This window comes from Pagrus major, chromosome 10 (assembly GCF_040436345.1).
Source record: "Pagrus major chromosome 10, Pma_NU_1.0".
Lineage (NCBI taxonomy): Eukaryota > Metazoa > Chordata > Actinopteri > Spariformes > Sparidae > Pagrus > Pagrus major.
The window spans coordinates 17,425,904-17,444,355 of record NC_133224.1 but is presented as its reverse complement, the minus strand read 5'-3'; the positions used below and the strand labels follow the sequence as shown (position 1 = coordinate 17,444,355).

Here is an 18,452-nt window from a genome sequence, read left to right as displayed (position 1 = left end):
AATCAAATTCAGTTTGGTTACTTTGTCAAGATTATAATTAAAAAAATTGAATTTTCTGTAGAAAATTATTACTGGTTCTGTCTGCAGAGTCATACGAATGGCAGAACTGCACACAAATGTTATTCGTGTTGTGGTTTTAATTTACAGGCCTAAACGTGTAGATTATGTTGGTTAGCCTCTGTGCGTAGGCTGTGTTGTATAAAGCACAGCTAACATTATATGAAAATACCACCACCACTGACAATAATAATGACACTGTAAATAAACAATTTTGACAAACTAAGACCATATTAGAATTTGTAAAACCAAATTTTGACAAATTCCTCTAAACTTGAACTTAGAAGAGAAGATTTAATCATCAGTTTAGTGTTTTAGTGCTGCGTACAATCTGCTTACAGTCATTGATCATTTTACTTTAGTTTCACTACAAATGATAAGAGTACTAGTTGGGCTTCTGATGCAATACCCCGGCGGAGGAATCAAAAATATACCAATAGGACGGCAGAGGTTCGCCTTGTTGCCTAGATACGAACGCGGAGGGTGGCACATTCGGGAGGCCGTCACTGAATGAAACTGGCTTTGCGGTAGCGGACATTATGGGTCTACGTATCAAGTATCACTGAGGAATGACCTTCCTCCTGCTTGAGCCGGAATGTCGCCAGTTTCCTTGACGCTGTTGAAGAAGCACTGGATGTGAAAACAGCGCCATTTCTGTCGGCGTCCATGAACGCGATGCTACCGCAGCGGATTCCAGAGCTCGAGCTCGGAACGGCAGCGGGAGAGAAATAGCCGCTCCCCTTTCGCTGCTCCTCTTTACTTCAGCCCACGGCAGGTACGTAAACCGGCGAACCGGCTGGGACTTTTCTTATGGCCTAGCAGCAGTTTTGTACCTGTTCAGCGTTTCATGTTTACTCAGCTTATTCTTTCGCTGTATGACGATATGGCGTACATTTTTGAGAGGAAAACGTCTGACAGTCCTCTGGTAGCCTACCGGGGCAGCTGCTCCTCCTCCCCCTCGATCACAACAACAACCGTACAAGAAAGCTAACGTTAGCTAACGTTTATCTCAAATTGAAATGGACTTCTCTGCTATATCCTATTGACTTTTGCGTATTTTGGTGCTACGTGTCCGACTGGAAGTTCAGACTTGGCCTAACGTCCGCGTCTTGCTGTTTGCTAGCTAACTATTTAATGGAGAACCGTCAGGGCTCTAATGTCACCGTATAGAAGCAGCCTCCGTTCACCTGCCCGACATACCAAACTGACGTTAGTCTTCACGGTAACATCGTGATTAAATGAATAAACTGAAACGTACAGCGTCTCAACTGAACGATACATGCCCGGTAAACGTAAAAATAATAAACTGTCTTATGACAGGAGACGAACAGCTCTCGGTAGCCAACTTAGCTAACTTAGCCCATTAGCTAAAGGTCGGTGGTCCAGCTAACCTTGCCGTTTGACTGCAAAGTGACGCTAGTTAACTGACGTTTACACCAAAAGTCAGCGGAGCGGTAGTTGACACTTCAGCTGTTAGAAAGTCGTCGACTCTGTGCTATATTAATATAACTATGGCATTTATACTTTATTTCAAATATCGTCCCTGGCTGATCTGTAAGTTGGTTGCATTGCCGCACTAGATAGCCCAGCAATGTAATGTTAATGACATGTATATTTACATAACGTTGTCAATACACCTAAAGTAAAGCGGGTCACTAGCAAGTTAACAAATTGTCGTGGTCCTTTCCATGTCAGAGTAATTGGCAGTAAGACAAAGTTGGTATGTGAACGGTGCAGTCAGGAGCTAGCACCGGGGCTAGTGTGCGTACAAGAAACAGCTGGGTTGTAGACACTGGTCAGCCATATTTAGCAATTATCGATGAAGCTAGATAACCTTTCGGCTATTGTCCATCTGCATTTATTTAACCAACACAGTGCTTTTCTACGAAAGGGTTATGGCTGCTGTAATGGCATGGTTCATACTGCAAAGCTTCTTATCTTGCCCTTTTGACGTCTCTAACGGGTAACCCATAATATGCCACTGTTGAGTGACGACCGGGCTAGCCAATCAAATCGGTGCAGCGTCCATTTGCTCTTCACGTCGGTTTCCTAATCCACTGCTGCCATATGAAACGCAAGCACTTGACAGCAAGCCTGCCCAGTGCCCACACAGTTACACTCAACTGCTGCAGTTGCTTGTAGTTAGTTTTGTTATGGGCTTAAATCTAAGATATATTCGGTGTTAGTACTCGTAATTGAAACTATTTAGCTTTTGTATTCTGTGATTGTAATAGGGGGAATAATAAGTTGAACGCACTACAAGGAACTTTAATATGGCTATGAAACGGTCTCAATTTAATACTGATGCCTCCGTATGACATAGATAAGCAAACAAGAGCACCAACAAGAAGAATGGTAATTTCTATATAGTTTTTCTTAATGCCTGTCAAACTAATTTTTATGGCAGAGTGCTGGGGATGATTTGAGGAGTCTCCCAGCCTGCAGAAAGATGGTGCTCTAGTCTGAGACAGCGGCAGTGGCCGAAATTATCCTTTTGACTCACTGGCCAAGTTGACTGGTAGATGAAAAAATTCACCAGCCAAACTTATTTTTTACCAGCATAAATAGTAAATTGCTTTTATTGTGTGACACATGTTTCTCTCAGTACATTACATTGAGATAATAAGGTAAAATGTTCAATACAACATTTAAAAATAATTTATTTCCTTTCAAATGTATGTACTTAATTCATTCAATCAGATTCCTCAATACCGCGAGTAGCTGATGTCGGCAAAAAAAGGGTTGTGGTTAAATGTACTTAAAAATTCATTACTATGACTCTGATGTAGCCACCTCAGATTGTGCTGAAATTGCAATCGATATCACAATCTGATGATCTGTTTCTTCGATGACGAGCATGCCCAGTTTCCGAGTTACACCACTGAAAATGCCTGAAGTTACAGGCAACAGGATTTCACTTTATGCAGGCGAAAGTGATGGCTTTTAAATCAGACGCTCTTCCTTAATCCAGTTATTATGCCTAAGTAAAACACAGCATGCATCTGTTTTCGCTGCTTCTCTGCATCAAGATGTAGGGAATAATAATAACAAACAGTAAAATAAAAGTAACAGTCACATTTGGTGGTTGTTAGACAAGGACGTTATATTTTAATCTTGACACAGTGTTGGAGGTGGAGCCCCATTCATTCCTATGAAAGCTGCTCAGTGGCGTTTTGAAGCCGAAAAAGCTTGACTTCTGGGTATGAAAATACCTGGATCTTCTGTGTTGTGTGGCATCAAAAAAATGGGTTCAAAGTTTTACAGACAATTCTTTCACAATGTTAGCTTACGGGAAAATCTTTTGGGCTGCAATGCGTCATGTGACGATGTAATTACATAGTTTGGCTACTACGAAAACTGGCTTCAAAGCCTGGCGCTCTTCGTGGGGGCTTGGTGCCAGATGGCAATAGAACAACTGGCTTATTATGTAACATTTTATACTGGCCTTGCTACTGAGCTATCAGCCTATCATTATGAAGACACAATATTTCCAAAGAATGTGTATAAGTTTAGCTTTAGTTCAACAAAACTATTATTACTGAGCAACCTAATCTGTTAGCTGTGGGATACATGTAACCTAGGTGTCATATGGTTATCGTCAAATGGTAACATTACTAATGCTATGTTTATTTTATTTTACCATAGTCATACTACAGTTATTGATGCTACATAGCCACAAATGGATACATTATCTCATTGTTAAACATCTTAAAAACAGCTGTGTTCTAAAGGAAAAAAATGTGTTGTGCCTTTCTTTCATTTGCTACTAAAACAAGCACGCACTAGCCAGATCAAGATCTAAAGGACAGGAGCCTGTGGTTCTCATGTTGCTGTTGTCCACAGGGGCCGCCAGAAACCACAAATAATCAAGTTCCTTGTAGCTGCTATAAAGTAATAATGAGTCAAGTAGTAATTCCTCTTTTAAGAGTATTACACACCCTCACAGTAAGTCAGGTGTTACAGAATTACATGATCATGACAACTTCTCCTGTCACATAGTTCTTGTGTTACATTGCATTTACTGAAGGGTCATTACACAAACAGACTTGAATAACTTGGATGCTTTCACATTAATGTGAGAGGTCACTTTGTAGTGAGTGTGCTGTATTTTGAGGTGAATGCACATCACCAGGGTTTAAACCCAAGCCCCTGGTTGAGTGTGGTCAGTAATTCTTGTTAACCCGTTTATCACTTTAAAGAGGGCTTACAACCATAATTTGTCATGATTGTGGCTGCTGTCTGCATTATTTAAAGAACGTACTCTCTCAGGAGCCCATTCGCTTGCTGCTAAGCAAGGCAATGACCAGTCATTAAAAACATCCTTTGGGATAAGGAACAAAATTTATGAATGATCTGTCATAACACTTGGCTTCCTATTTATCTCCCTTTTTAAAATTCAGGAAAATATAATTTCCTTTTCCAAAAGCAGGGAAATGTGTTAATGCATTTTTTTTAAAAAGAGCCTTTGTCCCTTGCTGTTTGGCTCTGTGGGGGACATGAATAAGATCTTTGACCACATCTTTGTTTTTTCAAATACTTTGCTTCAACATTGAAAATATTTCAGAGAAACTGATGCATGCATGCTTGCTCTGTTTCAGGTTTTGCCGGTGAAGTAAGACGTAGCCCCAAAATGGACCCCTCTGACTGAGACGCAAACACGTCTTGTGTTTTGCTCAGCAGCTGAGATCTATCAGCAGCATAAGCCATGCCTGACGAGTAAAATCCCCTTTTTTGCTCAAAGCAATAAAAAAGAAAAAAAAAACATCCTACATGCCTCCCCATGTAGAGCCCCTTCAGTGCATCCTGCTGGAGTGACTGCCCCCTCTTCCCAAGGTTCTGCCTCGTCCTTTCTGTTTACCCTTCTCCACCTACCACCCTACAGTAACTACCTATCACAATGCTGCTCCACCTGAGAATGGCCAACACCTGAGGTCCCATGCGTCCAGTGAGCACCGATTCAGACGGTCCTGCTCCTCCTGAAAACCTCTCTTGCCCCTACCCCCTCGTGGGCCCCCTGCCTGCCTCAGAGATGTCCTTGCTCCAGTCGCTGGGTCCAGTGCAAAGCTGGCTTGGCCAGGAGCTTGAGAAGTGCGGGATTGATGCCATGATTTACACCCGCTACGTCCTCAGCCTCCTCCTGCATGACAGTTATGACTATGACCTGCAGGACCAGGTGGGCTCCCGCATCCTTAAAGGGATTTTTCTAGTTAAGTCAAAAAGCTTAGAAAAACTATTGTCATTGTTTGTGTATGCACTGTCAAATGAGTGGCCAGTGGGCTTTATTCAGAAAGGGAAGTTAGCGTGTGAATATAATGGCCTCGTTAGAGGAAGACATCAGTTTGCCAGGAGAGGTTAACAATGGGGCTTTTCTTTCACATTATGGCACTGTACCACCACTGAATAATTCCTCATTTGATTTCTGTACTTTGTCATTACATTTATTGATATGCAGTTTGCCGTCTTTGAGTACAAATTGTTATGGTATGCATAGATATGTTTATGCACAAGTTATAATTCCTGTAATATATATATATATATATATATATATTTATATGGTTTTTCCATGTTTTACTGTTAGACCCTAGTTTGTCCTTTATGACTGACTTTTTTTGCTTTGTGTTTGAAAGGAAAATGACATCTTCTTAGGCTGGGAGAAGGGAACTGGGAAGAAATGGGGCAAGAGTAAGAAGAAAGGTGGGACCGACCTGAGTCTTGAGGAAATGAAGAAGCAAGCTGCTGTGCAATGCCTCCGCTCTGCATCTGATGAAGTAAGCATCATTATCATTCAGCTTGATTGGTGTAATCCTGTAATTTTCATGATGTTTATGAATGGTGTTAGTCAGGTTACACAATTCATATTTAAACAAGCATTATTTTTTTCTGTAATGCAAAATAAACATGAACCTGAATCACTTTCACTTTGGAGGACTGCAAACCAGTCATTACTATGTTTGACCCGTATTTATGAAATGTTTGAATGAAAAGTATTTTGAATACAGAAGGCAAGAGGTTGTAATTGGTCTAATTATGGCAGGAATTTGTTACTGTAGTAGTCCTTGTTGCTTGTTAAGGTGCAGTCATGCAGATATTAATTGCATAAATCACGGTGATTAGACACTGAATAAAGATATGTCAATGTGGGAGGCTAAAGCATTGAACAAGGGAAGATCTTCATTGTAAATGCATCGTCACCTTATTTGGCATGGTTGCCTCACCTTTTGTTAGTTTGCATAGAAAAGGTCATTTTAAGGTCAGTTGTTTTAAGTTTTTCATTGACATAAAAAAATTCTGTCCTCACTTATAATGCATGACCTTCAGATGAATGTCATTTGCATTGAAGAGTATATCCTGGAAGTATATACATTTTTATTCCATAACTTTGTGTAAGTGAAAAGGCTATGGAGATATTTGCTGACATTTAAGTCTGTGGCCGATAGTAGTAACTGAGGTGTGAGTTGAGAATGACACAACATAAAGGTGGAGGGAGGGTAGGGGGAAGGGTCTGCAAGGCAAGAGGAGGAGTGTTGAGCTCCTCTCTGGGGACTGGACTCTGCGGTCTATTTTTTAACCAGCACACGCTGCACAGGATTGCACCAGTGAGCAGCAGAGTCGGCCGGCTGTCAGCTGACCGGCATTAGCACAATGATGCAAGAGGAAACACAGGGCAGAAGCAAACTTTACTTTGCTTTTCATGAGGTGGCATGGTAAGGGATATTATTTTCTGGAAGAGTAAACAGGAAATGAGTGAGCTAAAGAGTCTGGCAGGACTGGTACTGAGGAGAAGCAATGCTGTGATTTGTTTTGAGGCTATTTGCTCTGACAGTGCCTACTTGGTCTAAGCTAGCGTTTGAACATGGTTGTCTTGTTTATTTGAAACCCTTGTTGTTTATCTTTTCCCTGTATCATTGCTCTATTCAAGAAGGCAGTTAGCTAATCAGGATATGTAGTAAATGTTCAGTTTCTCAGAACATCATGAGGCAATCTCCTCTACTGTTGCTTAGCTCTTTTTATTTTTTATTTTTTTGAAAGCTTTTCTGCACCATAGCTAAATATAGCACAGTCATGGCTGAGCATGCCTAAGCTCTCATAAGTCAGCTGGCTTGACTTGTGTCAAGCCCGTGCCTTTCATTCTTTCTTTTGGGTCACATTAGGGGTCAAAGTAGCTTTTGGGAACTATGGATTCTTACCTAAGACTTGTGGCTCTCGTCAGTCATGGTATTTGGAGTTAGAAATAGAAATGATTCTTTTTTGTTCTTACGTCAGGGAGTTTTTTTTTGTTTTGATCAGGTATCTCCTGCTTTATATTTATGTTTGTATGTTGGAATGTGCTCAAACTATTGCAAATGTTGTTCAAGTTCAAAGTTTTATTTGTCACATTTACAAGTTTATGTTTGCATCATTTAATGAAATTGATATCAGCTGTCCATTGTATTCAGTTTGAGTTCCCTAAAATCTGTTGTGTGTCTTTCTCATTGGTACAGAACTCTGGAATTGAAAGCCTGGTTGAAGAGCTTTGCTCTAAGCTAAAGGACATCCAAAACAAACAGAAAGGTTTGGCTGATACCCATTTTTAAATATGTTTATAACCTTTTGATTAAAAGACATTGAAAAAGATGAATAAAAACTGCTTTTATAACATGATTTAACATCCAATGTCTTCTACAGAGGAAAAACAGATTCAAAAGAAATCTGATGGCTCCCAGTCTCCAGAGCGAGCTGAGTCCCCCTCTTCAAAGGACCAGGTGGAAATGTAAGCTGCATCATGGATATTGTGTATCTATGAATATGTGTGGCTATAGAGTAGGCCTGCACGATATGAGGAAAATCTGCGATGTGCGATAACACTGTTCAATATTGCGATGACGATATAACTTGCGATAAATAACAAATATTGAAGTTTGCATATTATTAACTATACAGTTAATAATAGTGTTTCCGCATTAATAGGTACACTGCTAACATAGACCCCAAACATTGAATAGCCAATGTCCACTGAATAAAGAATGAAATAAATTATTTCGAACATGCTTTTATTGAACAAACTGCACATGAATACCCAACCAATTAAGCAGAACATTAATTTAAATAAGACATTATAACTATATGAAATTAAAGTTTAATTTCCCCTGCTCCCTTTAAACTATTTTCTTGTAAACTCAACCAAAACATCTCTTACCATGCAGAGTTGAAATGAATAAAAAATCCAGGGGGAAACAACTTAAATAATTAAATAAATATAAATTAAACATGGCACTTTAAATTAACTGTAATGTCTCTCATCACAATCATCAAGGCCCTTGACTCTGCCTAACAAGGTGCAGAGATCTATAGTATGAGGGACAAAACTGAAATAGAGTAGGGCCAGCCCACTAAATCAAGAGAAAATAAAATCAGGAAAAAATATCTACCCGTTAGGGCAAGTTATAACCTTAGTTATTCCCTTAACACAAGTTCTTGGCCAAGAAAACCAGCATGTTAACTTTGTTTGGTTTCAGACGTGTACGATGACATGTTACCACATTCCCAGATGTGCTGATGTGCTCACACAGTACCTGTCATTGTAACACGTTGTAACAGTCAGTTATTTAATGTAGTGGCACTAGGTGGCGCCTCCTTTTGTTTAGTGGGTAATGTAACCTGTACGATGAAGAAGAGCAGGTGTACTTCCGCTCCTCATGAGAAAGGATACCGCTAACAGAGCGAAGACTTCCCTTTTTATTTTGTCTTTATTTTGTGAAGTGTTGGTAGAAGAACCTCGGCCTGTGTTCATTTGCATGTATGCCTGTAACATTAGTGCCGTAGAGACCTGGCATGGTATGGTCAGTGTTATGAATAAAAGTGCCGTGCGGAAACCCCCACATGTTGCCTGCCGTCTCTTGAGTAACCGGAGCAATCGCACTAAAGTGGACCATCACCTTCCCCTTCACCAGCCCACGTTACAACGTCGTCTCTCCTGAATCCAAAATAAGTTCATATAGCAGAAGTGCTGTTTCTTTTCACCACAAGGCCTTCGTCGACCATTTTTATCGCTTTTTTCTCCTCCCTCAGCCATCATAACTTGGCAATCACCACCAAACTGATGCCGATTAATTTTGTCAGGGTAGCTAATGGCTAGCTGGGGCTTCATCTGATTGGCCTTTGTAAACAGGGCTCCGTCTGATAGGCTTAATGTTAGCATGCTCATGGCGCATGTAAACAAAATGATTTTTCTTATTCATCGCGTGTCAGGCAGTCTTTTGCGATGTGTTTATCGCACATGTTCATATCGCGATGACGATGAAAATTCGATTTATCGGGCAGCCCTACTATAGAGCACACCCATATTAATTTGCTTATTTCAACTCTACTGCTATGAATGCATTTAAATCAAGCATCCTCTCTGTCTGTTGTGACTGCAGGTATTATGAAGCCTTTCCTCCTTTGTCAGAGAAACCTGTTTGTCTCCAAGAGATCATGACGGTGTGGAACAAGGCTAAGGCCTGCGCATACTCAAGTTCATCATCCTCTGCGGCCCCACAGACCAGCACAGACACCTCTTCCCCAAAAGATTGCAACAGTGAAGGCGAGGCTGCAAAGGAGCGAAACCTCGAGGAATGTGGTACCATCACTACTGTGACCAATGAGAGAGGCCAGCAACGACGAAGCAAGAGGGAGAAAGAAAACCGATACCATGGTGGTGCAGCAGTGGAAGAGAAGTCTACCATCCACTCGAAGAGACAGACGAGACACAGATCTGAGGGCAAATACAGACCCAGATCCTGGTCTTCTGGCTCTAGTGAGGCGGGCTCAAGCTCAAGTGGGAACCAGGGTGACTCTAAGTCATCTAGAAGCAAGGCAGTTAGAATAAGGCACAAATCCAGGGAAGTTGCAAAGAATAGGAGAACACGCAACAGCGGGCAGGTAAAGCTTCAAGTGAAGGTAATCGACAAAGAGGATCGAAGAAACACAGGAGGGAGCAGCAGCAGTGCCACTGGGGGTGCTGCCAAACAACCACAGCTATACAAAAAGGGGAAGAGACCGCTTAAGGAGATTCGTAAAGATCCAGGCTGGAAGGAAGCGAAAGAGTCCGGAGTTGAGGCCAGAAACAAGAAGGAATATATGGAGGAGCCACTTTGGTACACTGAGCCCATCACAGAGTATTTTGTACCTTTCAGCAGCAGACAAAGCAAGCTGGAAACAAAATATCGAAGCAAGATGGAATCTCCTGATGGCTTTGCTTTGTCAACTGACATGGAGAGGTTGCCAGAGAGAATCCAGGGAATCTGCATTGCCAATGAGAGCTACCAGAGAGCATACCTAGCAGCAGGCTCATTTGTGGATGGGCACTTTGTGGAAGGGCCTGGCGAAGCAGAGGATGAAACTGCTGAACTCACTGGGACCTCAAGCTGCCCTCAGCCAGAGGATAGTAGAGATTTAGATGACAAGCATCTGTCTGAATTCACTCACTTCTATGAAGTTGATATTTATCAATCCATATTGGATACTAGTGCCTCAGACTCTATACAAGAGAGTCGGATCTTAAGCATGATTCGACAAAAAAGCAAAGAGCAAAGAGACGTTGAGGCAGAATGTTGTTTAGTGTTAGATGGCCTTGAGCAGCAAGGGAAAAGTGCAATACGGGCAGATTCACAGGAAGCTTCGGGATCTGTTGGATTCCTCATGGAGGATCTAGAAAACATGGCTCAAGTGTGGGGATGTTATTCACCATCTACTTCAGAAGATATAGATGGAGAAAGCTTCATAGGAGACTCTCCCATTCGACTCTCCCCCCTTCTTGATAGTGGTTCATTCACCCTGAGCAAGCTGTCTGGAAATCTGGAGGAGCCACCTGTTCCTGAAGCGACCAGTGAACCATCTGGTTTGAACTCATCCTGCTTCTCTCTTTTTGAGTTGCAGTATGACAGCCCCACTTTTCCTTTTCCCCGCGACTCACTCACCATTGGTCACGAAAACAACACAGATTCTAGTAGCTGTCTCGACCCACATTCTAATAAACAGTCTCGTTTGCTAATATGGACCAAAAATAGTGCCTTTGACGAAACTGAACACTGTTCTAACCTTTCAACACGAACTTGCAGTCCGTGGTCACATTCAGAGGAGACTCGTTCAGACAACGAGCAAGGAAATGTTCCGACAGAGGATGCTGCTCAAACTGGCAATGAAGAGATTGATTGTATGATCCCGCCTCTCTCTGGAACATATCTGGAGGATGAAATCTTGGATTTTTTGCAAGAAAACTCTGGCCGCAAGTGTGACGAGGTCAGTGTTACTACAGGATCCAATCAGACCTTCACCAAAAAATCTAAATTGGAGTCCATTTGTGGTATAGCGTTGGAAGAGGATGAGAGTAAACAGTACAGCACTGGCATGTTTTCGGACAACACAAACCAACACAGTGATGACTACAGCTCAGGGATAATAAAGGACATTTGGACTGCAATAGGAGATGGCAAATCTGTAATTTCTAGGCAAGGAGCAGAAAAAACAAGTGAGGGGTTATTTGCAGATGAGTCAAGCGGTTACTGCTGCAGTTGTCTGGAGGTGCAGGCAAAAGGAGTTCCAATTCAGGGACCTCAGAAAAAAGCAGTGCAGCGGTCAGAGTATCACCTTTGGGATGGCAAGAAAGAAGAACAGGACTTAGCCAAAAACAAACTCTCAAAGGTAGATGGTGCCGGGGACTACATGACTCCGTCCAAGCCCTGGGACTTGTGCTCTGACAAGGAGAGTACGTCATTCATCCTAGGAGGGGTGTATGGAGAGTTGAAGACACTAAGTGGTGATAAGAATTGGGCTGTTCTGCCGCCTAGTGACACCCAAGAAAGCCTGCTACAGTGTGCCGCTGCAGCTGCATCTGCTTCCAGCTCAGACATGCTAACCATCACTGGCACAGATGTGTTCATGAACACTGGCAGCTGCTTTGCCCCTGGGCACAGGCCCCTGTGGAGGCCTCTTGTGTCCTTTGGGCAGAGTGACCAGGCCATTAAAGGAGGCGGAGATGGATTGAATAAGGGATTTTCTTTCATCTTCCATGAAGATTTGCTGGGATCTTACGGAGGCTTGCATAGTGAGGAGCAAGGTTTAGAATACCCGTTTGCATCCTTCAACCTGAACAATCCCTTCTCTCAAGTCCTCCATGTTGAGTGTTCTTTTGAGCCTGAGGACATGGCTTCGTTCAGTCCAGGGTTCAAGCCCAAATCTATTCTTTGCTCAGACTCTGAGAATGAAGCCTTCCACCCACGAATATATGGCATCAACCGGACGCAGTACAGGGCCATCCGCATTTCCCCCAGGACTCATTTCCGACCAATATCGGCCTCAGAGTTGTCTCCTGGTGGAGTGAGTGATTCAGAGGCTGAGACTGACAAAGAGGAGATGAGTTTTCCCGTCCTTGCGCCGGTGGATGTCTTTGATGATCCTCAGGCAGACCTCAAACCTCTGGAGGAGGATGCAGAATGTGAGGGCCCTTATTACGGGAAGTCAGAACTGGAATCTGGTAAATTCTTACCCAGATTAAAGAAGTCTGGCATGGAAAAGAGTGCCCAGACCTCTCTGGATTCACAGGAGGGCTCCAGTACCCTCCTGCCAATCGCTGAGCAAGAGATTTGCTTAGACTGCAAAACGGCAGCAGCTGCCTCAACTGCAGGTGGAGAGACAGACCTCTCAGTGGACAAGATTCAAAAGGAGGAATCTTCAGGAGAAAAAGAGTCCTGCTTATGTTCACCAGCAGGTCAGATCCCAAAGTATGGGATTGCTTATGACTTTGTTGGAGATCTGCCAGAGGTGAGGGTTCCTTAAATGTATCCCCTAATATTATTATGTTATGATAAGTGTGCTCGAGAATTTCACAAGAATATTGGCCTAACCACGCAGTGTTTCATAATCCGTCATCAGCTGTGAAATGGGTTCCACCTGTGATGTCTCAGACCACTGTTTACTGAAACATGCTAACCACTTCTCATTTGTCTTGTTTAGTTCCCTCTGTTAAATGTAAGTGGACAGGGAGGAGCTGGAAACCAGCAAGATGAGTGCTGGTGGCAGAACACACTCTGTTCCCCCCTTTTCCCTGGATCTCAGTGTACAGGTAAACCTGTTCTCAAAATCATATTGTCAACTCTTAACAGTTTCCTCATAATACTTTTTTGCAACACATCAAACCAGTGACTCAATTGTTTTTGTCCTCTGTATCAACACATTTATTCTAAGGGTTGAAGTTATTAGGCAGCATACAACATATTGAACTTTATCTACCAGTCCTGAACTACAACAAGATTCGCTGTACATATTTGTTCAAACACACAGCAGTGGATAAAAACGGATCTTTCCCCAGACCGTGGCAAACTCATTAGCCCGAAGATGTTACTTAAGTAGTCTACCACTTGGATGTCCAGAGCTGATCTGCAGTAGTGGTAGCACAGCTGATCAAGACATTGTTTTAATCTAATTCACCAGCAGAGGCAGAGTAACCATCAGCTCTGCCTTGTATTTGACCAATATATTTTAGGGGAACCTTGTATCTAAAGTGCTGTTTTAATTAAGTGTAATGGTCATGGATCCACACTGACACTCAACTCTTCGTAGATATTCATCAGTGCTATATAAATCGAAATTAAAATCATTTCATAACAGCTACAAAACCGCTCTGAAAATTCAACTCATTAACAGTTGAAGTTACCAATATCAAAAATTGCAGTAACAACAAAAGCCCGAATGCAAAGACCAGAAATATGTAAGCGTATTACAGAGTAAAGCTTGTTTAGGTCACAGAAACAAAGGAAGCCAGGAAGGAAACGAGTAAATGCTCCATTTCCTACCCAGAAGATAGCCAGCCCTGCTGTAATACTTACCTTATGCTCTCTCATCTTGCCTCAGATGTCCAGGTTGTATTGCAGATCATTAACAGTAAACATAAGACAAAAGAAGCAAGTTATACAGCCTACACTGTCATGATGTCGCACCTTTTCCAGCACTAAAGTCGTTGAACAGCCATTCAAAGCAGTCAACATCAGTTAGCTAAATTGGCAGTAACGGTGCAAATTTGCCTTTGCTCTAAAAATAACCCTCTGCACATTGACATGCTGCATTAAATGTAATATGCTGCTGGCATTAAACAGAAATGTGAGACCTATCAGCTTTCATGACACTAAAGGAGTTACTCATGGGAAAAGAAAGGGATTGGCCAAATATTGACAAAGTGTTAAGACTCTAGAGACAGAACTGCACAGGTTTGGCCACCAGCTTCAGCTATTAAAGCCACCAAATTAAGTCAGCTATCTAAATAGTATCCCTATATTTGGTAACAGCAGAATCCACGGAATGATTTTAGCAAAAAAGTTGAAATTCGTAATTAGGTCAGAATCTGAAGGGTCACAGCAGGACAGCTAACAAACGGTACCAAGTGTCTAATAACAGTTGTGAAGTTGGAGCCCTGTTGAACCTGTTCAGTTAGAAAATACAAGATGCAGGAGGTAAAGGAAGCTGCAATACAGTAAACAGTCAGATGCAGCGTGGATACTAGCATGTGCAACAATCTGATCTTTTTGCCTGACTTCTCTTTGCAGGGAGCAGCAACATTTGAATACTCCAGTTTTGCAGAGGACACCTGTCGTAGAGAGGAAATCTTCCTCTCATTTTGTGACTGGACCTCTACCAGCAAAGATTCAGGGTCATCTCAGAGCTGGAAAACCTAATGTAGGCGAATTTTCTGAGACACCCCTCCAAAACCCCCACACATAACCCTGCTGGTTTTCATTTACTAACTTAAAACCTTGTGTAATCAATCAGATCAACAAAAAATGAGTGAAAATAGGAAAACTCAAAAAATATGTTCTGTCTTTGAGTGATGCCATGTGCGGAAATGCATTTTAGGCATTTTAGAATTTGTTTCATTTGATTCTTCTGTACACTGGTCCTCATTCAAGTCTCACAGTTAGGTAGTAGGGACAATCTTTTGTTCTATCCACGTCAGTTTTGTTCCCACCATTTTGCTTTTGAACTAGGATACTGGTAGTTGGTGGTGTCTGAATGGTTGTGCATGTGTGTTCGTCCAGCCAGTCTCACTCCTCTTTTTCTAGTTGAACCTAATGTTGTGTGCAACAACTGCTATCGCATCCTCTACTTTCCATCTGGTGTTCAGAAAGATAATACAAGGATGTTGAGATTTTGGAGTTGTGTAAGAATTTGAGAGTTTAATTTAAATAGTTTGTTTGGACGACTTTCTGAATGTGAAGTAGAGAATGTGTGCAGCTTTCTTCTAAATATCCCTAAATTCCCCATGTGTGAAAAGTTATCATAAATGAGTCTGATTTTTGAATGGTGATAGTCTTACAGAAGCTAGTAGTAGACATAGTATGGTTTGTGAGGCTAAAATAAAAAAAATCCTTTAAAAAAAAAAAAAAAAAACAGGAAATCAAAAGGAGTTTTGTTGGAAAAAATACTAATAATCTACTTGAAATGCAATGCTGTTAAAGAATTGGGGATAAAAAAGAAAAAAAAGTTTCTGTTTTGGGGTCAAGACCCATTAAGAAAAGACAAAACTACAGCCATTTCTGCAGACATCTGTGTTGCAACTGAATGAAACTTTGTTTTATTTTTTTGTAATTTCTATGGTACAGACTATTGGTGCTATAAATATGTTCAAAAATATTTTGAAGTTGCAGTTCCATAATATGGCTGTGATAAGTAGATGGCATAGCCTAGTTTTGTTTGTAGTCCAGACAGTCAGACTCCATGAATATCTTTTTGCGAAAAAATTGTGAAAAGAAGAAAAAAGTTTTTGCCTGATCGCGGTTCTTGCTTAATGTGGCTTGGTTTTTCTTTTAAGGTAACCTCTTAGTTGTCAGGCCTGTTACAGCTGAAGCAGAAATACCTGCAGGTATTTAAATTTTACACATCTTTTCAGTTCATTGTTCCCAGGCAGAAATGACAAAATCAGCACTGACTGATAGTTAATTGTTCATGCTGCAAGTAAACAAATATATAATAAAACAAGTGGAGGGGTGATGGTCAAACCAAAAACATGGCATAATTACACTAAGGTACAAATGCTTTTTTTTTTTTTCATGAGGTGTGTTTTTATTTTTTGGTTTACAATATATCTTATTGAAATATTGAGTAACGTCTCACTGTGTGTGTGTGTGTTTGTGTGTGTGTTGACAACAGAACTTGTGAAGGCACTGGTTCAGAGTGAGTGAACTAGAACTTTATCTCAGAGAAATGTGAGTGTATGCAGAGACATGCATTCACAAAAAATGAAAATGCATAAATGCGCCCTAAATTTGAAACACACCTGAACAAATGAGCTATAAAACCTTTGGTGTGGTTGAAGTGGCCCTTTTCTGACCTGTGCTTTGAAAATGAAGCTAAATTAAACCCTCTGCAGAAAAATGCATTGTGCATTTCTTAATACCTGCTGTTTTTTTTTTTTTTTGTTTTTTTTAATTTTTCAAACAGGTTATGAGGACAGTATCAGGGTGACTTATTTGTCACACATGATACCATGAAACTGAAGCACAGATAACTAAAATCATCCCTCCATTAATGGTTTAATAGAGTATGTTTGCAGTGTGAGCAGACTCGCTGTAATGCACTGTCGCAGGTGAAGGTGTCTCTGTTGCGGGCATGGCTTTGGAAATGGCTTCCTCATTTAAAAATGCAAAGATTGTATGCAAAGGCCCAAGGTTTGTTCAATCTAATGCCACTTCAGTTGAAAAAGGACCCCACAGTAGCTGAATGAAAGGTACTCCAACTTCAGGGTCTTGTCACCTTTCTTTGACAGTCATCAGACACTCAGGAATTTTTTAATATAAGCATACTGCATAATCTACACTCAGACCTGTGACAGTGCATTGAGGCATTAATGTAAAACCTTTGATTGTAGAGCAGAAATTATTGACAGAAGTTCTTTCCAAGCAAATCACACAGGCGACTGTCTTTAATTTAGAGCTTTAGTTTTAGGAAAAAAAAAAAAAAAGAAGTAAGCCATTGTAGATTGCATAAGCAATGCGGAGGGGAATTCAAGAGTCCTATGCAATACCTTGGCGCATGTAAACATTCAAGAATATATGGAGAAAAGTCATTCAGTTAATTTTGCATGTTGATTACTTTCGATCGAGGGACATCTGAGTAAAAAAAATAAACAATGGAATGTCTCTGAAATGCAGCATGCAAACATCACACTCCATCTTTTTATGTTGGATTAAACAAAACATTTTGGTTTAAAAAAAAAAAAAAATACAAGTGAGGTTAAATCAGTGATTGAGAGAATGTTATGACTGTGTGCATGAATCTGTGAGTGAATGTGTGCAAGAAGCTAAGCACTTACATGGGAGTTGAAAGGAACGCATCACACCTTTCTCCATTTTAATTCTTCCATTTTGATAGGCTGTTTGAAAAAAAGAAAAAAAAAGTATGACGAGAAAATGCATTCAGTGAGGGTACATGCATTTGGAACGACACTGAAAGGGGTCGCTGAGTTTCGATTGCACTGTGGTCTGAAGAACATATCCAGCACTGAAAACTTTTGAGTTTTCCTCGTCTTTCATTCCCACCTAGATGCTCCTTCACCCTCCCTGTTCCTCTACGTTCCTAAAATCCCATCTGTCCCGAGTAGCTCTGTTGTTCTAATTTCATGTACACCCTGAGTAAATTATTTTGTTTCATTGTGGATTTTCTTAACATCTAATAAAGGAATAAACCAAACCTCAACCTGTGAAGTTCACTGTCTTTTATTTGTTGTTGTTGCTATCATCTATTATTTAATGCGTTTGGCCAAGTGGAGACTACTGAGAGGAAGCAAGAGCAGTTTATTTTCAAAATCCACATCCCCATAGTGACACTAGAGGGCAGGGTGAGGATACTGTAGGAGGAGCAGCCAGCTCCGTCATAGTTCATAGCACATATCAAGCAGTCTCAGTTTTCTGTTGATGCTCAATAATATCTTAGTGAAAGCCTTGAACATTTTTAGAAATATTGAAAATCTCAAAATTTTTGCTATGGGTTACTGACAATGCTTGTCCCTCAAAAAACAAATGGCTTTATACTGTTTTGTGGACACAGCATCCATCCAATAGGATTTAAAGAAATGACGTTACTATCACATTTGCACTCTGGACTGTATATGGTGTTTTTAGTTATACATCTGACATGTCTTGGTATATTATGCATATGGACGCAAAACAAGTCTCTAATGGTAGGTATTCAAGTGTCATCACAGTTTGCATACATTTTTCTAAGGGAGGTGTTCATTGAAAAGATGTAATATATATGTACTTGATACATTATATACATTTATTACATTATACACATTCTGACAAATTCATACTTATCCTGTGTCACCTGATTATTGTTTATATATAAATATACATGATGTTCTTACTTATAATATTAATTTATATTAT

At 40.8% G+C, this 18,452-nt stretch overlaps 1 protein-coding gene across 1 annotated transcript; it reads left to right on the top strand.

The window, feature by feature from the left end:
* Window positions 1–637: 637 nt before the first annotated feature.
* Window positions 638–17,760, top strand: kiaa0232 (KIAA0232 ortholog). Its single transcript, XM_073474596.1, has 8 exons — window positions 638–832; window positions 4,656–5,230; window positions 5,685–5,825; window positions 7,539–7,608; window positions 7,723–7,807; window positions 9,456–12,837; window positions 13,030–13,138; window positions 14,616–17,760. The coding sequence occupies exons 2-8, from the start codon at window positions 4,994–4,996 to the stop codon at window positions 14,630–14,632; spliced, it is 4,041 nt and encodes a 1,346-aa protein (XP_073330697.1). The 5' UTR covers window positions 638–832; window positions 4,656–4,993; the 3' UTR covers window positions 14,633–17,760.
* Window positions 17,761–18,452: the final 692 nt, after the last annotated feature.